General features: G+C 38.2%; 1 protein-coding gene across 1 annotated transcript in view; it reads right to left on the bottom strand.

Annotated features, from left to right (window-relative positions):
• The window catches only part of ADAMTSL1 (ADAMTS like 1), a 696807-nt gene that overhangs the window by 649361 nt on the left and 22612 nt on the right, over positions 1-24834 (bottom strand). The window contains exon 2 of the mRNA XM_036260364.1: positions 15349-15471. Coding sequence (XP_036116257.1) covers positions 15349-15471 — 123 coding nt within the window. The remainder of the gene's footprint in view (positions 1-15348; positions 15472-24834) is intronic.

Genomic DNA, 24834 nt, shown 5'->3' with positions numbered 1-24834 from the left:
ACTTCTGTCAGCATTTGTTACATTTAGGAATTGTGTTTTGGATGATGAAATAATCTCTCCCTCTTTCAGGGAAGTAAGGCAACAGGGTGAGTTGATTCTATGACCAACTCTTACCCGAAAAACAATAGCTCTTATTTTAAACACATTACAACTTTTTTGGCCTAGTCATCATATTTCATTACCGTGTGCTTGTCACAACTACGTAAAATTTAATTCTGTAGTACAGCTTCAAAATCATAGAAAGGTTAGTAGCATCTTCAAAACTGCAACTGGAACAATGAAATTATGCCCAAGGTCACCTAATCTGTAAATAAAGGCTGGACTATTCATTTTTTCATAATTACTGAATGTATCACATAAGCTAGTATGGTGGAATAATTATTTGAGACATTAACTGATTTTTTTTTTATTTGCTCCACAAGCAATGGGGATCACCATGAAGCACAAGTGAAAGATTATCGAACCAGGCCAGAAGACAAAGAGGTTGAATTACTGAGTTCTAAGTTCAAATGCTGAGTAAGGTAAAAAAATCAATTATTTGATAACAGACATGATGTATCACACCGTTCCCCCCCGTGCACACTTATTCCTTACTTCCTCCACATTATAAGAACCTACAGAAGTTGAGGAGGCAGAGAATTCAAGAAGGACATGTCTGGAAACTGTATCCCCTGCTCACCCACCAGAAAGAGTTGCTAGGGAAAAAAGGAAGCTTGTGCCTCAACTTTAAAGTTTTACGTTTTGGGATCTTAGAGAAGAAAAGACATTGTCTACGTTGTCTTAGTGGAAGGGAAAAATCAAGCTTCAGAGATAAGTCCATTATGGTTCCTGGTGCCTTGACATATAGATCTAGCCTGAAAGAGGCTGCAAGCTCACAAGTCCACACCCTCGGCCCTGGTTTCCCTTGGCTTTAGAATAATCTATGGATTCCAGAGGGACCTGGAAATTATCAAAGAAAGAAATAATGATGGCCTATCTGTCAGAATGTTCATCATTGAAGATGCTTGGGCAGATGGACAAGGCCTGGACAGTTCCTGCCAGGAATCTGATAAATGAGGCTGCTACCTGGCAGGTAGGTAGTAACAGGGATCCAGAGCCCTGGTAACACCTTGAGGGAGTTAGAATCACATGCCTTTCCCCTCCTCTCTGTGGCATTTACATACACTTCCCAGAGAACTGGGGCGGGGGGGGGGGGGGTGATGATGAGCACATACAACAGACAATTCTGAATCCAAATAACTAATGGAGTAGATTTACCTGGAAGGAACTACAGGAACTGCAACAGGATGAATGGGACAGGGGGTGGGGTAAAAGAGAAACTATATTCGATAACAAAAAGAAGCCAAAGTCACTCTTTTGCACACTTACATGTATAACTGTGACATTTAATATCTACCACATCTATGTTTGGGCAAAATTATGTTTTAAAATACAAATTTTTAAAAATACTTTTTGAAGTGTATGATAACAACTCTATCTCTTTGGAGATCATGGATATTCATTCAACTTCAAGAAGCCAGGTAGAGTCTTATTGTTTCCCTTTTAAAACCAGCCTTTTATTATATCTCTCTTGAGACTGTATGTTCCTTTGTGGGATTTTAGGTCTTGCAATTAAGAGATTTGGACAAGTTTTGCTCCAATATATACCCTAACATAGTCACAAAATAGGTAAAATTATGGTATAGACTCAGATATGCCATAAATACACAAAACACCCTATTTTTACAGGTATAAGGCAAAGCCTGTCTAAAAAGGAAATGGGAAAATCCTATGAGTGCAAATGCTCCAAGTTTTAATGTGTTGCATGTATCATGTACAATGATTTCATAGAGAAGAGCTTCATGTATGCACACAAATTTGGAAGAGACTATTTCTGTTCTAAGGTATGTCTGCCCAAGCTTTCAATTGCCTTGAAAAATAAACTCTTCAGATTCACATGTATTATTTAATTATAGCAATGAGTACAGTAAACATCTAAATGGTAAAAAACTGAAAACAACTTCAATCCAGTTTTTAAAAAATATGCCACTACCCCTGTCAAAAGTCAGCCATACATTTACGAGGACCATATGGGATCATCAGGGGGGGAAAGGAAATACATTTGTCTTATTGCCTCACATTAGGTTTGACAAAGGAAATATGTGATTTAAATATCTAAATAAAAGTATGAAGAGATATAATGAGTGACAGCTATTAGGAACGTTCTTATGAGCCAGCTGATGCCTTTTTCTCCATTACCACCTTATTGTTTGTTCCTGCTTAATAAAGTAGGTCACTGTCTTCATCTGTGTGTGTGTGTGTGTGTGTGTGTGTGTGTGTGTGTGTGTAGCTTGATAATTGACATCATGTTTTCAATTAGTCCAGGAAAGCGTTTTAGTATGAATGAATGAGGCAGTTCTGGAACAGAAGATATCCAGTCTTACGTCATGAAATCACTTGAGTAATTATAATCGAATTTAATTTTAAATGTACATATTATAAAAATCACAAAATCCATAAAAGATGGCTTTTTATTCTGAATCAGAGCGGTCATTTTTGATCGCAAGAGAGAGCCTGTTAGTGTAGCAGTCAGAAGTATGGACTAAAACAGGCTCCGCTACTTACAGAGGGTGTGACCTTGACCAGTTACTTAACTAATCTATGCCTCAGTTTTCCCATAAAATGACCTTGATATTATCTGAAGTGTTTGCCATGATCATTATCATCTACTCAACAAATTTAGCCAGTATGGGTCAATGACACGTTTGCTCCTGTTGTGCTCTCTGTCATCACCACCACCGCCAGCTGCTCCCCAGTTCATCCAACTAGCCTGCGTTCCCCTTACACCCAACATCAGGCAGGGAGTACGAGTGTGGGGCGGTTCTCGTTATATAACAGAGATCCACTGAAATATGTTGTGATAACCTTCACTCTCTCTTTTGAGCTACCCTCTTCACATTCATGGGAATCAAGTAAAGATTTTTGCATCTTGGTCCTCTCCTCCTAGATTGATACTTTATAGACTACAGAGTTGTTGTTTTTTTGATTGAAATGTAATTCCTATGCCATAAAATTTATCCTTTTATAGTATGCACTACAATGTTTCATATATATTGTGCAACCATCACCATTATTTAATTCTAGAACATTATCATCACCCCCCGAAATCTTAAAGCTACTGGAAAATGAATTTTGCAGTCAGCACACCAACTTTGGGAATTTAGTTCAATTATTGTTATCACTGTGGGAGAGACCATTAGCTGCTCACTCCAAAATATATTCCCCTTTCTCCCTTACCTAGGTATGTGGCTGCCCAGGATAAAAACTGCATGGCTCAGATACCCCTGAACCTGGCCATGGCTATGTAAACTAAGGTCTTGCAATGAAGTATGAAAAGATATAACGGGTGACTTGTAGGAAGCTTCTTATGAGCCAGCTGATGTATTCCTTTTTCTCCATTGCCACCTTATTGTTTGTGCCTTCCTCCATCCCATTGTCTAGAATATGGGTGTAACGGCTGGAGTTCTGGATCACAGGAGTCCTTGAGAATGGGAGTCAGAGGCTAGAATGATTTAGGAGAAAATTTGAATGAGCCTGGGTCCCTGGCACTTTGGATCATACTGACCCTAAAATTTCTATCTCTAGAAATGGCTTTTACATAAGAGAGAAGCAAAGGTCTATGCTTATGTCATTATTTGGGAAGGTTTCAGTCACATACAGTGGACTTAATACTACCAAGTCACATAACTTTTTTGCTATATTTGCATTAGAACTAAGAAGGTAGGGGACTTGAAAAACTAGTAACAATTTATTTCACTCTTCTTGAGAATTATACCAAACTGCAGTTTATCACAGAACAACATAGCTTTCAGCAACTTATTTATCTTAGTGTCCTACATATGTGCTCCACACACTCACTCATTTATACTTTGGGGCACAAGTAATACATGAAAATCAATCTTCCCCATAGTAACTTGGGACACTTACCTGCAGGGGTAACTGATCATACTTTCCAACCAACCTACTAAACTGCACTTTCAAGCTGGTGACAAGCAGCCATGTGAACACACATATATCCACATTTAAATCCATTAAAGTTCAGTGGAGTGTGCAAAGCAATAACTCATGTGGGAATCTAATTGTAAACTGAAATAAAGTCCACCCAAATCATGTGTTCCATGGCTCCTCCGAACCTGCTTCATATGTAATCAAGTTCAACCTCCTGAAAAAACAACAAAATAAATTAAATGCTATTCTGAAGACTTTCCTAATCAAAGAATGAGCTATCCTAAAATGATACTTGTAATCTAAGCACTCTGCCATTACTCTGGTGAGCTCACATAAAAATAAAAGCTTCTCAGCAGTGAGAATTAAAATGTTAATATTCTACAGCCTTAGAGAGCAAGGACTCCTTAACTCATCTTTATATCCTTAGGTACTAACTAGACTAGTATGTTGAATAGAGTAGGTGCTCAGTAAATGGCTGCTGAGATAAATCAGTATTCTTTAAGTGTGTATCATTTTAATAATTTAAGTAAAAGTATGACCTGGGAAAAATTACTTTTCTTTTTTATTTCTTCATTTGTTAGGATTAATGAGATATGTATGCAATGTACCTTAGCAGCACCTGGTACTGAAGAGGCAGACAATAAATGAGAGTTGCTATTCTTGTTACTATTGGTATCTTTATTATTATTATGCTATTATTATTATTCTGCTTAAGAGTCTATGCTATACACTCAGTAAAACGATGTATCATAAAACATAGTTTTTGCTTTAAAATGTCCATTGCAGATGGTCTTTACAGGGTGGGGCAAAAGTAGTTTTCCAGTTGTGAGTACATAAAATAGTTTTTATTCTTTTATTATTATTTACTAATTATTGTTTTAGTTTCCATACAAACAACTATAATTCTATTTTTGCCCACCCCTACATGTATAAAAAAATAAAGATGCAAAGTATGAGGGACGCCACAACAAATACACAACTTTCATGGAATAGGATCCAGGAAGGAAGTCCTAGTCTGAATTTTTTGACTGCCTGTACCCCACTGACCTCTACCTACACCCTCACTTTCCTGTCCCCTCCCTTCTTGCTTCCTCCATCACATTCCACCCTTTGAGATCTCACAATCTCCTCCTTCTTTTCCCAGATGCTCTCTACTACTCCACTCTTGGCTGAGCACCCCTGCAGATTAAGAGCCTCGTCATAAACTCCCCACATCTGTGGCAGGCCCTCTGGGCAGCACGGGAAGGCAGGGCATGGGCTGGTTCCATGAGCAAAGCCAGTGACTGCTATACAAGGTCAGAGAGACAAGCTCACCCCAAGGACCAGCCTGAGGGCAGCTTTCTGGAGCAGGTAAGACTTGAGTTGTGTTAATAAAGGGAGGTTTAGGGCAAAAGAAGACCTGCCAGGCAGAAGAGGCCCTGTGACCTGACAATTTCATATGGGAACAGCATGGCCTCCGTCAGCGAGGGTCAAGGAGGTCTAAATGGATGTCAGAAACAAGGCCAGAGTTAAGTAGGGGCCAGACTAAGGGGTTTTGACAGTAAACTGTGTTTGAGGAATGTGACCTTCCAGAAATACCCAAGTGGCTTTGACATACACGTTCTGATTGTATGAAAGGCAAAGCGGAGCGCTAGGAATATTCCATTGGTGCAGGCCCGCACAGAATGAGTGGGCAGCCAATCGATGTTTGTGGGAAACTGGAAAAGAAGGTAAGTCTACTGTAAGTGGGAAGACCTGACTTCAGAAACACATAATTAGTTTTAACAGAAACCATCACTTGAGTAGAAATAAAAAAAAGTTTACCAGATAGCAACTGTAAGGAATTTGAGTTTCCATTAAATATATAATTTGAAACAGTATTCTAAGGGCTGTAGGATCATCCAGAACATGTTTATTTTAAAGTTCAGGAAAACAAGGTTTAAAGAGCTGTATGACTTGCCTGATGTCTCCCAATCTGACAACACCCTCCCACGCCCACACCGGGCTTTAGGCTGTACAACTGCTGCTGTCCATCAAGTCCCACAGTTCCAGCTATGGTAAAACAATTTCCTTGTAGAGATACTTTCTCTTAGCAAAAGTTGCATACGTATATTTAAGTAATCCAGATATTTCTTTTTAATATTCATTTCCTTTTTGTCAGCATCAAGTTGAAATCAAAATTAATAAAATAACACAAAACTAAAATGTGCTCCTTTTCAAAACTCTCCATTGGTGATAATGCTATTACTTTTTAAAATTAAACCAAACTATGACAGTCTTCTTCTTACTTAAAAGTTACTATTAAGAAAGGTAATATGGTATACAGAATTTAAAAACCAACATTTAGAGGTTACATCTACTCAATAATATTGTGCTTTTAATGTTTCCCTTCAATTAGCCAAGCCGATTACAATCTCAGTTTAAAGGCCTAAAGTTCTACCTACTTTGAAATAGCATCTACTCTAAAATAATATATCTATTCAAATTAGAAGATTAAAAAAATAAACTTTAAGATGATGTGCAGCCTCAAAGGGACATTTTGCCCATGCCTACAATGCATAGTATCCTCTTACATTTTCTTAAACTCAGGGGACAGAAGCCTGGTGCCAATGACCTTGGCCAGCTGCTAGAGTTGTGACAGCCATTTCTCTCTGGCCACCTTCAACTACGGATGGACAGCGCCTCCAGGCACATCTAAGCCATAAACGCCTATGAAACACAGGCATTTGAACTCACGGAGGCTGATCACTTCACCTCTGCCTTGTACACCACTATGGAACTCCTTTGAAAGTTATTTGTCTTTCCATGAGATGAATATCAGTTCTTTATACTAAGGACACATAGCACCAGGAAGCGATACATTGTTCTCTGGTGCCCCAAGTGATTTTCTGAGGTGTAGTTTTCTTTAACCTTTTGGACTTTTTATCCAAGTATAACATGCATAGAGAAAAGTGCATGAATCTTAAATCACCGTCTGTAGAGTTAGTTTACGCTGATTAGAAAAACTTGAAAATTAAGCAGCAAATAGTTCCTTATATTTATAACTTTTACTAAAAATATTTGACATTCATTTCGAAGTATGCTAGTTTACTTTAGGATAACTATAAGTGGAGACTAGCTTGAGAATTTAAATGGTAACTTAAAGGAACAAAGTTGGAGTTCAAGCCTAGAAAGAATTTTAGTATTGAAATTTCACCATTACTGACAAGGTTCTCTTTGGGCAAGAACTCATGATTTGACACCTGAAAATATGCTTAAATATTTCTGACGTTCAATCTTTTTTAACAGAATTATGTATTTTGAGAGGTTGTTTGACCTTAAAAATCTGCCTGCATGATTACCGGGACTTTTAATGTTTCACATTTTATTACTTCCAGTGTCTTTTAGATAATTAATCTTGATATCTATTTTCTATTTGGAATAAATGACAGAATCCTAGCAAACAGTAAAAAGACATCTCATAAACAACAGATAGGAACTGTATAAGCTGTAAGAAAATCAGAACTTGATAAAGAAAAAAAAATTTTTCCTTAAAGGATAATGGTTTTCTCAGTAAATTCCAAAGGTCAAGTGTAAAAAAGTGGTCCCTCTCCTTACAGACTGAGATTCATCATCCTGACATTATTTACCAGAGTCGCAGTTCATGAACTGATAGGAGGCCCCGTGACCGTGTGATCTGTTGTCATACGTTTGACTACTCCTTAATTATACTGTGAAGCAGAAATGTGAATAGTGTATATATTAAATCTTGGGCATTGAGCTATGTCACTTTATGCCAGTTCAGCCACTGCTAATAAAAATAGCATTTATATTGCAGATTATTAGCCAGACATTAAGCTGAAAGTTTTATTATGCATGTATTTAAGAATATTTAAATCATAAAGTGTTCAGTAAGTAATAATTTTTTCTGTGACCACTAGCTATTTAAACATATATTAACATTTAATCATATTCTTTTTAAAAAGTAAAATATTATAGATATGGTCAAGGTGTACTATGTACATCTCCCTAATCCAATTTCCCTTTTCTCCCTGCCCATTAAGTAAGCAACATTACAGAGTTGGAACATATTTTCCCACCCATTTTTATACATAATCATTCTTTTTAAACTAGCTATAATATGTACGTAATATTAAAATTCATACAAATGTGTCATATTATAGAATGGCATGATTTCTCCCTTGTATTTTTGAGATATATCTATACTATTGCATGTAGATCTAGTTATTTAATTTAATTGCTTCTGTAATGTTATATTATTATGAATAAACCACAAGTTCATCCATTTACCTTCTAATGAATATTTAAGATTTTCTTTCAATTTGAGACTAAAACATTCAATACTTCATTGAACATATACATATATGTACATGTTTCTCTAGGGTGGATTCCCAAAGGGAAATGAGATATATATATACATATATATACATATATATATATATTTTTTTTTTTCTTTTTTATAGACTTCGGCAAGTTGTCTTTTAAGTGCTTATACCAATTCATACTAAACAGCAACATAGAAGTGTCTCTCATTACATTTCTTCCTCCCTGACACTTGCCTGTCAGTTCTTTTAATTTTTTGCCATCCAGATGGCCATCAAATGCCATATAATTGTTATTTTAATTTGTAAATCCCTGATGACGAGTAAGGTTAAGCATCCTTAGTTCATCTTAGCCAACCATGTCTGATGACGACCCGCCCCCTCCGCCGATGGTTTGTCTTTTTAAACATAATTTCTATGAGCTCTTTAAATAGTACAGTTTTTTTCTTTGCCAGTTATATACATTGCAAATAATGTCTTCCAGCTGTGTCATTTATTTTTACTTTGTTCATGGAATTTTTATACATTAAATGTTTAATGATATATTAAAGTTTTAATATAATTTAAAGAATCAATATTTTCCTTTACAAGTTGGACTCTTTGTGTTTTAGAAAACCTTCCCAACTCTGAGGTTATAAACAAAGTCTTTTACATTTTCATCTACAAGTTTTAAAGTCATGCCTTTCACATAAAGGCTTTCAATCCATCTAGAATTTATTTTTATGGATAGTGACCACCTATTATATCCTTTCCCAATTATTTGTAACACTACTTTTGTCATCTATCAAGTTCTCTTTTATGTGTATGTCTATTTATAGGTTCTTCACTCATCTATGTTGGTCTATTTATCTATACTCTAAAATCACATTGTTTAATTCTTATAGCTTTGCAGTAAGTCTTTATTGGTAGAGCACTTTATCTCTATCCCTTTTCTCTTTTAAAATTGTTTTTCTTATACTGGATATGTGGATTAATTTGTGGGGATGCCAACATCTTTATGGTGTATGACTTCCCATTCATGAACATTATCTATGTCTTCAGTTAAATCTTTTTTAATCCTTCAGTCAAGATTCATCATTTTACCCTGAGATGTTTGGAGAAGGGATGTGATGCAGTCTTGGCATAACAAAACGGAGGCACTAACACAGAAACCTGACTGCAACGGTACAGAGAAAGCTTGTCGCGTATACACACAGTGAAACACCCAAGTTCTCTTAGAGAATCCATAGACAACTGAAATTGTTTACTCTGATGACCCAGTTAGTCATTCAAGGCGGAAGCCTGGTCAATCCTTTTGGAAACTGCCAACTAACCATCTACTTACTATTTCAAACATTAAGAAGTGAAAAACACAATTTGCTAATGCAAACAATCTGTGGTTTTCCTTTCTCCCCTTTTCTCTAACTCTGATTTAATCATATTGCCTTTCTTAGCTAAAAGCACTTGTTGGTTACATTAGCTTCTTTTGTATACAAGTAAATAACAGGTTATTAACAAATAGTTTATCTTGAGTTATTCATTGACATCCATTCAGATTTTGTTACTCTTCCAGACGTACATTCTTGTAGTTTTGTTACAATCAAGAGTGGGATGTTTCAAAAATTATATTTCCAATTGATTATTACTACTGCAAAACGGCTCTATCATTGCCTATCTGGGGTTCTGAGAAATCTGTATAAATTGTAAGTGCTTGGTACATATTGGGCCTTCTCCAAGCTTCCTCTGTCCTTTCCACAGAAATGTAGAAGTGATGTAGAATATTACTTTTGAATACCAAAAGATAATAATAAAATGTAAAGTTATATAAAATCTTTATATGCCAAAGTATTTTTAAAAATAGCTCATGATTATTAGAATCATAATGCATCAGATAAGTTTTACAAACATAGGCAAATAAAAACATGTAAAACCCTTATAGGGTGACAGACGTATTACATATACTTTATAGAGTGTTCTGATTTTTTATTTGTGAAATCATATTATATAACTCAAAGTAGCAGATGTACTAGAAAGCAAATCTAATCTTCTTGTCTCAATGTATTTTCCCAAGGACGAATTTTGATAGCCAATTCATTATACCTATAAACATGCCACAAAAATCAAAGACTACATTGGAATGTACTTCTAGTTTCTAAACATCTGGCTCCTTCAATACTCACTGTACAACTTTTTTGCATAAAATCATTTAATAAAAAATATAGTGGTCACTAATTAATAAGGCTTTATGAAGCTGTAAGCATATTGGAGCATGTGTGCTTCTGCAATTACATGTTAACTCCTTCTTCTCTTTACTCCATAAACACTCACGAAGAACAAGTAGATCCAACTCGTTTGGGGAAAAGGTAAGTCTATCAAAAATGTGCCGCCCTGGCCAGTTTGGCTCAGCGGTTAGAGTGTCGGCCTGCGGTCCGGAGAGACCCGGGTTCGGTTCCCGCTAAGGGCATGTACTTCGGTTGCAGTTTGTCCCCGGACCTGGTTGGTTGTGCGGGTGGCAGCCACTCGATGTGTCCCTTCATGTCGATGTTTCTCTCTCTCAGTCCCTTCCTTTCTCTCCCTCCCACTCTATCTGTACAAAAAATGGAAAAATATCCTCGGGTGAGGATAAAAAAAAAAAAAAAAAGAATGTGCCCAATGAATTCAGGTGAGAAGATGCTAATAAGAGAGTAACGAGGTAAATCATTCTGTTATTGGTGGAAGTGGGGTGCCTGGGGCAATGCTGGAATAAACATTTCCAGAGACACCCATGGGAAGATGAGATATGGAAGAAAGATTTATTCTTGTGGAATTACATCCCTGGGTTTCTAGAATCTTATTTCCCTCAGTCCACTCATAGAAGAAATGTAGCTGGGGTTTTAGTAGAACTAGAGCAGAGTCGGAGTCCAGAGTTTCAGTTCCTTGCTGCAGCTGGGTCCAGTACAGCTTCAGGCTCGCTGCAGTCCATTAGTCCACTGTGTCCATGGCCGCAGGCACATGGGAGAATGCAGAAAAACGCACCCCAAGCAACAAGAGTTCCAACGGTCCCGAAAGCACAAGAGGGAGAATTCCCTAGTTCAGGGGATTGAATATCCCAAATCTTTGGGCTCTTGCAGTGGTCATGCCCATTCTGGCTAATGACTTCTGTTCCCAGGTGTGACTGACAGGCAGGTACCTTTCTATGTCACCCCAACTTTACTGGCTGTATGTCTACCTTTCCTTTGTCCAGTCCCCTTCACCCAGTGTTTTTCAGGGGACATGCCTATAATGTCTGGCCTTCCCTTTGCTTTTTTCTTGTCATTAATAACTATATTAATTATAATGGTATCAATTCTTCAGTAATATAAATGTTCTTGACACATTACTACTTCCTTGTATTTATGTCTACTCAATACGATAGTGGCCAACATAAAATTATAAGTAAGCAAATTAAGTTATCTTCAGATGTTACTAGTTAAATTCTAATGTTTCCTTTCCATTAGCCGGGTTGGGAGGAGGTTAGTGGACTCCTTGAAGATATATAGAAATCGATATATTCCATTTTCATAAGTGTATGTGTGTTGGTTAAACTAATTTTCAGCTCACAGAAATAATACTTGCCCCCAACTGTCCCCCACCCCTGCCAAACTGAGAGAAAAAAATCAATGTAAAGCAAAATCATTCTTAATAAATTGCCTCTTTTGTTTTAGTTGAACTTCAGAGAATTACTGACGACCTAGAGAACAAACTCTATCTTTTCACATACAACCCTTAAAAACAAGCATTTCTGGGGATCTCTGTGTGAGAGCTCACCTCTGTTCCACAGAGGACACCCCTATTTTATCAGTCATTAAAATGACCACTCTACCCTCAATTGGAACAAATACTTAAATAACTTTTCTGCCAAGGTACAATAGTGGCTTAAATAACCAGTTTGTGAACCACAGAGCTACCGACAAATGAGGTTTGTACTAATTACAGACTGAAGAAACCCATTCTGTAACGAATTTCATGTTAATTATTATCCTGATGTCGTATTCGGCTGACAGCCAAAAACAACGTGATCTGTTTTGACTATTCCAAGCATCAATGACAGCCTTTGACAAACGTCCTATTTCTGTAAACAATGCAAATCCTACATGCAGAGTTTCAGGCAATGATTTGAAATTTACTTGCCTGCTGTGGATTCTAGACAAATGGCTCAGGCGGGTAGCTTTTCACAGGGGAGGGAATGAATGGAATTGGCTCTCTGTGAGGAAGCGAACCAGGAAGTTTCTCTAATGCAAGGTCAAACTTAACTGTGCCAAGAGGTCTTAATTGAGAAGGAGTTGAGGAAATGTAACTCAAAGGTCAAAAATGCCTCCCCTCAATTCAAGCTTTTAAGTGAAAGAGTTTCACAAATAAGGCTGTTCTGTTTTTCAAAATCATGTGGAAGAATAAAGGAAGGTTATAAAGAAGAAAAAGGAAAGACCTAAAAAGAGGATAACGGTAGTTTTACGCAGAAATGTGACAAAATGTTTTCTACAGTTAATGCTACTTCTGCTCAGATCGTTATACGTACTGGGGATAAATTTGTTACTTCCACAACTATAAATTTCCGGTGGGCAAACATCCCTGGATTGACATTCTTTACTATAAACCTACATATTACTTGACAGGACATCATGGAGATAATTTCCAATGTTCTTTCCTCACCTCATTAAAAACAAGTCATTTGTGCCATTTTAACAATAATACTTTGCATTTAGAAGGATTTTCACACTTATAAGGCCCTTTTCATGCATCGTCTGTGATGGAATTCTCACAGTGTTTTCAATACAAAATACTAGAAACAGAGAATAGTCATGGTGCGTTTTCTCCAACGACAAACACTGAACACGACTGAACATTTATCACCTCCAGCGGCAGGACCAGATGCAAGGGAGGTGGGAACCACCTGGATCCCCACCTGGAGGAGCAGAGCTCCGAATCTGGTAGGAGAGGTGAAATACGTGCGTACATGTTTAGGGCACTGGAGAGGGCTTACTTGGAAGCAGACAGAATTGTACAAACAGATTATGTTGCTCAGCTCTCTTTCCTCTCACCTACCTGTGCTTGCCAAGTGGCGTTTGTGACCTATACCAGGAAGCTTTCTGGCTGATTCCCCCGTCTGCTCAAGAGCCTCCTCCCAATAGAGCAGAAACTCATAAATAAGGAGCACAAAAGGAATTTCCACTTTCCTGCCTATTAATACAAGTAACAACTCATGCTTAAATTCTTCACCTTAGACAAACACACAGATGATGGTGATTCATCTTTTAATGTCTATTTAGAAAATAAAGTTACACTTTCAAAGTTTTATATCCTCTGGCCCAAATGTAGTGCTCAGAGACAGAGAGAGAGAGACACACCTTCCACAGAAATTGTTAGAATTTCACAAATGTATGAAGAGGCTGAATTAGCTTCTGGTATTCAGGAAGCTTTGATCTTTTCTTTCTCCTCACATTTTCCCTTATAACCCTAGTTCTGAATGTGTTGGTAGGTAATTCCTCTTTCAGGTTTAATGCTTCAACCCATTCAATGACTTATGACCTCAGGAGGTTTCAGGAAATTCAGCAGCATGTACAGTCTTTATTATGATGTAAATCAATGTGAAACCATGTAATGACAATGTTCGTGACACCTTCAGTGCTTGCCAAGTGACAAAATTGTTTTTAGTGGCACCACTATAACAATTCCATTATGTTCATAATTGGTTCCTACTATTCAATTTCCTTTACGGTGTAAATTATGTATTAATTAGACTTGCTTGTGAAGTTTGAATGGAGTATCCACATAGCAGCACTTTCCAGGACTTTGAATACATTAAATGTAAAAGTAGTTAACATATTTCAGATTTTATACAATATCAAATAGGACAAAATTTAAATGTAACTGTAAAATATCATTCACAAAAAGGAGGAATAAAACTTAGGTGGCAATGCGTGGCTACCAGCGTAGATCACAAAACAAAACAAAAAGCCTTGAGCAAACAACAAAAGTTTAACAGCTCTGCATTTTCAGATAAAAACATACACGCACACCAATGTGAACATTAATTGGAATACCCTTGGGAGCCTTCGCCACACTACTGTTCCTGCCACACTGGGCACATGTTCTGAAAAGGATTAAATTTCCATTACAGAGAGGATGGAAATGACAAAGGCAGTAAGAGGTGGCCTGTGAGTAGCTGAGAAAGCTAATTTACTGAATGTCTACAAGAGAAGTTGATGAGACAAATATACAAAAACACTCTTGGGAGAGGGCTATAAGGAGGCAAAGTCGAGGGGGTAGGAATAAAGACACATCCATGTTTGTTTTGAAGGTGTTGTGAGGCGTTCTTTTGTGTGATCCTCCTTCATTATGATTGGACAAGAACCCCCCTGGCTGGTGCAGAGGGCATCCTCCCATGACACTGAGAGTCCTCCTGAGCACAGGGTTGCCATCATCGTGAGCCACATTGAGAATTTTCCGAAGTTACCCGTCCAGTTCTCACAATACAGTGCAAATGACCAATCACACTTTGATCTGCAAGAGGGACCTGCACCTTGACCTCTCCAGTCAATGACACTACCTGTTTTCACTTGAGTGCTCATTTTTCTAGTTGTTTTACCCTCGAAACCACCACCAGAGAAACAAACTGTCAGAAAATAAATATGACTAACACTTTGAAGTAAAAATATCCACAAAGAAGCCAGGATTGGAAGATGGTCGAATTTCCATTGACCCATAAAACAATTTGGGCTTTAAATATAAACCTCCTTTTTTCTTCACTCGTTTAAATTATTACCATTTCATGTTTAAACTTGCTGGCAAAACATCAGTTATTTTAATGTGAATCCTCCACATGCTACCCCAAACAAACTCGAATGCTTGAGTAAGATGTTTGAAGCTTGCCAGACACAGAAAAAGTCAGAAAGTTACCCTGTGCAGTCTGTCCACGGCCCTATCACTTTGCTTCCCTCTCCTTCTCATAGATAGAAGAAAATACCACCCAAACCTCTTCTGATTTGCTAAACCCAACCACCACCACCAGTCAGAATTAGCAATTGAACTTCTGTGTTTCTAAGAATAAATAGAGACACTGTACCGGATCTTCAGTTTTGTGACTATTCAAGAGGTCAGACAGGATTAAATCTTCATAAAAGTCCTCTCTTCCAACCAGTGGAAATTCCCTCAGGAAAACAAGCCCGTCATTTTGGTCTCCACATACCTAGAGAGATAAGATAGCTGAGTTAAGCCTTCAGACAGAGCCTGGAGGGTGGGGGCACTGAGGAATTAATGTCTCGGAGTTGTAGAAACTTCTTGGATTCATTTCAAGTCTGATTAGAGCAAGCAAAAACAACAGGAGCAAATACATATTAATGTGAGAGCCACTGAAATATTCTGACATGTGGCTAAAGACTTGGTTGAATGCCAGGAAAGTCCCCTGCTAAGTTGGTGCCTCTTAATTGACTGGTGCACATGTCAAAATTCGGTGATTATAAGTCATTTCTGTGGCCAGGTCCAGTGTTACCAGACTCCTAGACTCATTCCATTGTGCTGTCCACCTGTATGTTTGTGTCACATTGGGGTTTTGGACCCACAAGGATCTACCCCTAGTCCCATGGATCTGAGTCCCCTAGATCGGACCTTCGGGTGGATCCTGATGTCCTATTAAATATCTAGGATAGGATATCTGGGACAGGCAGAGCTGGCCTGAGCCCAGAACTGACTTCCTGAGTTAATCAAGTGCTTTAGAACCAGATGCACTTAAGCTACTCTGGAGAGAGGTATTGGAGAACTTCTATCTAGAGCTTATCACATACCAGGTTCTTTACACGTGTTATCTTGCACCAGCCCCAGGAGGTGTCTGTTATTAGCCACACTTTACAAATTAGGAACTGGAGGCACAAAGGGTCTCAGGAATTTGCCAAGTTGGTAAGTGTTGAAGTCAGCTCTCAATGGCAGGTCTGACACTCAAATCCATTTCTTTTCATTATACCATTTTGCTACTGAACTACTTAAACCTCCTTCGGTGAAGGAGAAACTAACTCACTCCTATAGATTCGAGGAATAAGCAATTCACCCAGACCTCCTGCTACCTTTCTGAGCCTCAGTGTACTCATCATAAAACAGAAATGATACCAGCATTATTGGATTACTGAGAAAATAGGAGATAATATATGTAAAGAGCTTGGTGCAGTGACTTGCATATAGTAAGTGTTCAATAAATAACAGCCATCATTAACAAAAGCATATTCTGTTCAAGGAACCAGTAAAACGCTAAGCTTTTAACATACACAAAGTTCTTCAACCACATTTATATTTGTAATGGACATTACAAATGGGTATTATATTACCTTTACATTAACTTTAAAATATATTTTTATTGATTTTTATTTTTAGAAAGAGAGGGAGAGAGAGAGAGAAACATCTCTCAGCTGCCTCCTGCATACCACCTCCTGGGGATCAAGCCCACAACCCAGGCATGTGCCCTGACCAGGAAGTGAACTGGAACCTTTCAGTCCCTGGGACGACGCTCAATCCGCTGTGCCACACTGGCTGGGCACATTAATTTTATATTGCTTTAACTTTCAACTTTCATACATTTTTAATTTTATACCTTTTTATGGTATTGGTAATATCAGTAATGCTATGTGGATATTTATCACATTAATGTATACTGTCATGAAAGTCTGCAATAATTCATAATAGTTAAAATCATTGTAAGCCCTAAGTCTTTTGGAAAGGATAATTTTCTTTAATTCATATGTAAGTGGCCTGTGTTGACATACAGTATAGTCTGTATCATTTGAGTACACAGAATCGTGGGCCCCTTTTCTCCCTACTGTGATGTTGGTGACTATGTTGCTTAATATGGTGAAAGGGACTATGTAGATATGACTACATGTACTTAATTACTGACTTCAAGATGGGGTTATCCCGAAGAACCCGGTGTAATCACGTGGCCTCGAAATTTCAGTGGGGTGAGGGCAGGAAAGGAAATAAGAGAGAGTCAAAGAATGGGAAATACTTAAATTGCTATGTTGTTGGCTTGAAGATGAAGTGTGGCACATGGAAATGTGAGAAGAAAATAAGTTTTGCCAGCAAGTGAGTTTGGCAGAGGACCTGAGCCCTAGATGAGAACTTCATCTTGGGCCATTAATTGACTTTAAGCCTAATGAGACTCTGAAGAGAGAATCTAGTCATGCCTTTTGACCTACAGAAATTGTGAGAGAATACGTTTGTATTGTTTTAAGCCATTAAATCTGTGGTAATCATGGCAGCAATAGAAAACAGGTGAATCTTCAAGAGGCAGGGTGACACGAAAGGTTACCTTGTTTCTTCTCCTGCATTAAGTTTCCTAAGAATTGACTGGCACTAAACAAGTAGAGGTAGAATTTGCAAGAACTAAGTCTTAGAGATGTATTTATTCCTGTGCCATTTAAAATTAACTTTCTCTTACTTCTTTCTCATCAAGGTCAATCATCCCTGGAGTCTGTAGTTAAATGTTATCGGGGAAACTGGGGTATCCTTTTTCCCCACTGGGTGCTGGAGAGGGGTCCTTATGATATCTCGAGAAAAAGAATTTTCTGAGACTCACATGGGAGAAGGGGTGATTTTTATTTTTGTGGAATTACATCCCTGGGTTTTCAAAGTCCTATTCCAGTCATAGAAGAAGTGTAGCTGAGGTTTTAGTAGAGCTAAAAGCAAAGCCAGTGTCCAGAGTTTTTGTTCCATGTTGCAGCGGGTCCAGCTCAGCATCAGTCTAGTTGCAGTCCATTATAGTATCCATTGTGTGTGGGGTCTAAGGCCATGTGAGTGAACACAGGAGAGGGCGCTTAAGCAACAAGAGTCCCAAGGGCAGTAACAGCACAAGAGCATAAGAGAGAACTCCTTTGTTTAGGGGGTTAAGATATCCCAAATTTTGAGCCCTTGTAGTGGCCACACCCATTCCAGCCAATGACTTGTTGCCAGGTGTGACTGACAGACAAGTACCTTCCCTATATCACTCAACTTACTCGGTTTGTATCTATTCCCTCCCTGCCCAGTCCCTTCCCCCAGTGATCTGCAGGGAATAGACAGGCGGCTCCCTAAAGTCTGTAAAGCTGTAGCTTCCTGGTGAAGCTGCCCAAATGACATGCCTGTAATATTTGGCCTTCCCTTTGCTCCTTTCCTGTTATTAAGTACTAGGTTAATTACAATGGTATCAAATACACCTCAAAGCCTGCCTTGACCATGTTACTTACTTCCCTGCTCAGAAACTTTGAAGGACTCCCCACTTCCTGCTGGGTACATTGCAAGTTCCCAGGCTTGGTCATCCAACCACTCACAGCTCTTCCAGTCTGAAATAAGGAGCAACTGCCCTAGTGGAACCCTCTGAAAATGATCAAGAACTCCTGAGTTTAAAGTGACCTAGGATTGATGTATTTTAATGTATTGTTTTCAAAAGAACTAATGTATAATGATTGCTATTGAATCTCACATTTTAGGAATGATCTCCCCAAATCCTAGGCTATTTTGAATTCTAACTCCATTAGTCAAAATAGAGGTCACCTTTAGTTATCTAATGCCAGGGTTCTTAAAAGTGAAAGTCTGAAAAGTAGACTAATAAAGTTAGATGCATTTTCTTTGTAAAAACTTTTATTGAACTGATTAGAGAAATAGATAAAAATGACTCAAATCTCTTCCAGAAGCGACAGTAAGATGTCAGATAAAAGGATTGCATGTTTACTAACACAACAGTGAAGGATAATCAGCACTTTGTCTATTTGGTACATATATATATTTTTTAATATTTTTTCTTTATTGATTTTTAGAGAGAGAGGAAGGGAGAGGGAGAGAGAGAAATAGAAACATCGATGAGAGAGAACATCAACTGGCCACCTCCTGCATGCCCCCCACTGGGGATCGGGCCCACAACCTGGGCATGTGCCCTGACTGGGAATCCGAAATCCAAATGGTGACCTCTTGGTGCACAGCTCAACCGCCGAACCACACTGGCCAGGCTATTTAGTTTATATTTTAATTCTCAATCATACTATGTATTTGTTTAAGAAAAAAATTTCTGCCTGTTTGTTTTTCCCTAGAATGTTGACCTTTTATAAGTCTCACAATTCTCACCAAGATGCTTAATTTATCGAATACTTTTAAGTGATATTAAGGCAGAAGGTTTTAACTAAACTAAAATTCAATTTAATCCTATGAACAGATAAGAATGTAAAAGTTAAATGAATGAAATTATAACCATTTTACCCCTATAGATATCTTGTACATATCTGTTTCTAATTTAATTTCTATCCACCAACACTATTACTAATTAGGTGATTTAAAATACCGAAATTGCTTTGGTCAATATTAAGTTAGTTTTAAATATCTATCAACCATGAATAGTAATGCTATTTTGTGTGTTTTAGAAGCACTGTTGTAATGAAAGAGAGATATCAAGATACATAAATATATAAATCTTATACTTCTATTTTAAGTTGTTTTAAAAATTATTTTTTAAATCCAAAGTAGTACTTTTACTCATTCATTCTTTTATTCACCCCTATGTATACACATATATTCAAGACCTATCAATTGCTAGGAGCTTCAATAGACAACATATGTCTGTTCTCATCCTCTCTGGCATACACCTGGAGTATATTTCTAAGCCTCCTTTCCAGTCAAGACTGAGTGTTAGCTGGTAGAAGTAATGCATGCTACTACCAGGCCTGACCAATAAAAATCTCCCACATCCCCTCCCCCATGCTCTTTTGCTCCAGGTCTGTTTGGAATGGAAATAGCCTCAAGGAAATCCTGAAATCAATGGTTAAAAGTGGAAGAGGCACCCTGGCTGGTTTGGCTCAGCGGTAAAAGCGTCAGCCAGCAGACCAGATGAGTCCCAGGATCAGTTCCCCCTAAGGGCATGTACCTCGGTTGCAGTTTGTCCCCGGCCCTGTTGGGGTCATGTGGATGGCAACCAGTCGATGTGTCTTTCTCACATCAATGTTTCTCTCTCTTCCCTCCTCCCTCCCTCCTGCTCTATCTGAAGATAAATGCAAAAATGTCTTCAGGTGAGGATAAGAAAAAAAGTGGAAGAGGCTCCATTAGCTTGGCTCCCTGAATAATTGCATACAGGAGGGCCACCCCATGACCTATTCACTTAGCTAATACTGATAAGTGAGCAATAAGAACAATCTACTTGTTTGAACCATTATCTATTTTAGAGACCATTTGTTACTATGGTTAAACTACCCTAATTAATACACTGAGAAAATCCAGGTGGCACTGACTGCTAGAGGGATACAGAGCAAGGGTGACTACCTATCCCAGGGAGGATCATGAAAGGCATTAAAGTGGGGTTAAAGTGAGAGCGGGATTTACCAGCGGGACACGGAGAACCAGAGGGAGAAAGGGAAGATTCCTGCTCCAGGAAGAGGTTAACAGCCTGGGCAAAGGCATGGAGGCCTGCAACCTCTTGTCTTGTTTGGTGTGCTGCAAGTAGTCTAAAACTGCCAGACTGTGGAGTACATGAGAACAAGCGGCAGAACTGGATTTGTAGAGTGGGCAGGAGCCAGATTATGAACCATGGTCACTGAAAGACTTAAGGCAGAGTCTTGCTTGGACTTGGGACTTCGGAAGAGTACTCTGGTGGTTCTGAAGAGGTAAGAGTGGCAATGACGTGACTGGTTTTTGGATCACTGTAATTATTCTGATGAGAACTTTATGAAGACCCTTGGGGCTGACAGGGAAGAAAAAGATCATAAGATTTGGTGGCCAACTGAATGCAGGGGGAAAGTCCCAGGTTATGTCTATATTTTATGCCTGGATTTGAGAAGAGCAAAGTGAACAGGAGTAGTGATTCAACAAAACAGGAAACCAAGGAGGAGGGTCAAGTGTCTGGGTTAGATGAGGGGTTTGGTTCCAGAGAAGTGGAGTCTGAGGAGCCCTGGGCAGAGAAAGGTGAGTTTCATGCATGGGGAAGAGACATGTAAGTGTTGACGTCATAAGGGAAGCAGATGATATTTGGCATGAATTCACTTGCTAAGGAAAAGAAAGAAGACTGAGAAGACAAGCGAGCTGAGATAAGAACCCTGGAGAGCACCATTTATCAGATAAAATGGATCCATCTCTAATGGCTCATTTATGCCCGCAGAACACGTTAACAAGGAGAACCCAGACTTACACTGATTTTTATCCATCTTAGTTTACTGTTTTTCCTATGAAAATACATTTGTGGCAGCCTGATATCAAATTTATTACAATCAGATCCTTGAGGACAGAGACCATGGCTCATCAGACTATCAACAGCCCCCAGCCCCTGAATTCAACTAAACTTTGACTAAAACTTGAAATTTTCCAGGATAATTCAGATTTTAAAAATTCTATTTTCATAGTCAGACCACATTTCCTGACTTTTGGTTTGAAATACATGGTTACATTACATTTGATATGTCAAAACTCCCCTTGCAGTTACATGGTAGTTAATGAATCATAAAAATGGATCAAAACCAGCACCCTATCTTTGTGTCACATTGTTCAGTGGTGTTAGTTTTGCAGATAGGAAAGCAGAAATACAAGAACTGGTGGAATTTTGTACATGGCCAGTGGCTACTAGGGACCAGAGAGAGTGTCTCTTAAAAAATCAAGTCTCCCCTGAACTCAAACCCAAATATTTACCCACAGGAATAGGGCAAGAAACAAGTAATCGTTACCGAGACACCTATGTTCCTATAGGATTTCTAGACTCCGAAGGCCTGCTCCCCAGGAATCACAAAGCTGAGGTGCTTCGATCAGTGAGTCCTCTTTCTGATGGTCGGCACACCAAAGTACTCTTTGGAAAATGCAGGAATGTAGAAATACCAGCTCTCAGAAGAGAATCTCATTTAGCTCCAGGATCCCATTGAAGCAATATATTGTTGTGGTACATGTTCTCTTTAAGGAGCCAAGCCATCGGCCATAGAGGGATCTTGGAGAGGGACTTAAGTAAAAACAGAAAACAGGGGAATCTTTTAAATAACTCTTTCTTCTCTCCCCTATTAGTAGGAAAGAGTAGTTTAAAACTAAAACAAAACAAAAGCTACTGAATAATAATAAAAGCTTTTGCATTTGGCTTTGGGGAGATGGCCAGAACCTCCAACTATGTCTACAATCCACTTCACACTCATCCCGTCATGACCTTGTACCAACCGTTCCCCCCTTGATCTTTCAGTGGCTTCAGAGACTACTGGTTAGGATTCTAACCCATCAGCTCACAATGAACTTCTTTGGTAAAAGACATGAGAAAAAAAAAATACCCCTTCAGAATTTTCTACTTCTTTCAAGTTCGCTCTATGACTTATGACTAGAATTTGGAAAGTTAAAATATAAAGCAACTGGTTCACATTTTGGAATCTCTACCATCATTAAGGAAGAGTCATGATTTTTAGAGAAATTGTAATGCTCATGATGGGAGTGGATTATGGCTGAAGCTGTCAAGCATCTATCATGTTTTTATAACTCTAGGTGAGGCAGTCATTTATTGTAAGTTTGGGCGAAAGGTCTGTAGAAATAATAGAAGCTTAAACATACAAACATGCCTTCAAATGATCAGTTCATTGTTCTTCGTTCTTCATTTAGTTTTTCTGTGAAAACTGAAATGTAGCCAAGCCTATGTCCCCTGGGTGGGATTTAGGTTTCAATATTACTTACAAAGTAGAGTGCTGAAAACCACACTGTTAATTTTTTTTAGGAGTTTGAAAGGTATATTTATGCCCATATTTTGGTTCATAGTTTACTAAGAATTAAGATACTAAAACTGAAAATGCTCATGAGATTAGAAAAATAATTTAAACAACTTAAATAACTGGCCACTGTGTTATCTGAATATACATGTACTTATATATAAATACCAGTGAAAGTGAAATGATTGATGTCAGGGTTATGAGTTCAAGGGGACCCTCAAATGTTTATTGAATAAATAGCTGAGTAGAAAGTTTTCTTGGAGCCAAAATAAAAAAATAAAAAAAAAATCTTTAGCTCCTGTTCTGAGAATTGCTATGAATAAGAGGAAACAATGAAAACTTACATGGATTCAGAGTTCAGCTGTAGCCCTACCATTCAATGTCATTAACTTCTGATCCTAAAAATCAAAGTGATGCAGAGACCAAGGAAGGAAGAAAAAAATCTATTTCCAATGTGGAAGTATAAGGAACTTCTGGTTTGAAGAAAATCAAGCCAAAGGATCACTATGTTAACATTAGCTCTTAAAGTATTGATACACTAAGCCAAAAATAATCGTTCCAAATAAAATTTTAAAAATTGTCTAAATTACTTAAAAAACAGAGTCTAAATGAAAATAATAAATATGGATATTTTTAACTTTATTAAATGTCCTGACATTTGGTAGCAATAATTGATTTTGCCTAATAATAGTAAATTACACTTGGCAATAAAAAAGGGCCTCTCCCTGGCCAGTTTGGCTCAGCAGTTAGAGCATCGGCCTGTGGGCCAATGCGTTGCAGGGTTTGGTTCCAAGCAAGGGCACATAACTAGGTTGCGGTTTGCCCCCAGCCCTGGTCAAGGTCATGCGGGAGGCAGCCAGTCGATGTGTCTCTCTCACATTGACGTTTCTCTCTCTCTCCCCCCCTTCCTCCCACTCTATCTGAAGATAAATGGAAAAAATATCCTCAGGTGAGGATTAAAAAAAGGGGGGGGGTCCTCGTTTTTGGAAGGGAATTGACCATTTGTCAGCTTGTTCCTGGTAGGGCTATTCTAATGAACTCAAGCAAATGAAATAAAACAAACCCAAAACCCAGTCTACTCTCAGTGGCCTGCTTCCCATTATCCCCAATAACTTCAGTCCTGGTTGGAATACCCCAATGTAACAAGATGGGGAAATGAATGAACAGTATTTCATTTGTAAAGGATAGGGGGAAATTATGAGCATATAATCATATCAAAGAAACTTCTTCATTATGAAACAGAAAGAGAAGTATTTCAGAGGTTCATGAGAATAAATACCAAAATAATATTTATAAATGACTCCAAAGTCATGGTCACCAATCAGAAGAGGCTCAATCGGTTTAGCATGTGTGGAAATCAGCAAATCTGTCTGCACACATTCACAAATTTTATAGAGAGGTACGAGGCAGATTCTCTGAATAAACTGCTCTCAATGTTGAAAGGCTTAGAAGACTATCTGCTCACCTTTGGAAGTATTTTTGGTTGTTGTATTGGTGAGTGACAAAATCTTTTTAGACAGAGACTACGCAATGCCAATATATTTATCTATACCTACTGCTTCGGTAGGCTTGATTGGGAAAATAAAAAAATTCTTGAAGTAGCTTCAGGTGTCTCCAGCTCATAGCTGCCAACTATGCAAGCTGATTAGCAGTGTTAGACTCCCTGAAGGAAAGTCTAAATATGATCCCCAAGAAGATCGGTGGGGGTTGCTAATAAAAACATTCTTATAACCATATTTAAGCCACTGACATTTATATACCTGGTGTTTGGAGCTTGAAAACATTTCAGTATTCTGTTTGTTCTTCTCCCAACTTTAATTACCATTTCTAAGGATTGTAAAGATAATTGCTAAAAGGTTAGAGCAGAAAGAAGTGAGATGGAACAC

This window comes from Molossus molossus, unplaced genomic scaffold (assembly GCF_014108415.1).
Source record: "Molossus molossus isolate mMolMol1 unplaced genomic scaffold, mMolMol1.p scaffold_m16_p_14, whole genome shotgun sequence".
Taxonomy (NCBI): domain Eukaryota; kingdom Metazoa; phylum Chordata; class Mammalia; order Chiroptera; family Molossidae; genus Molossus; species Molossus molossus.
Note: the sequence above shows the minus strand (reverse complement) of the source record. Positions and strands in the feature narration are given on the sequence as shown.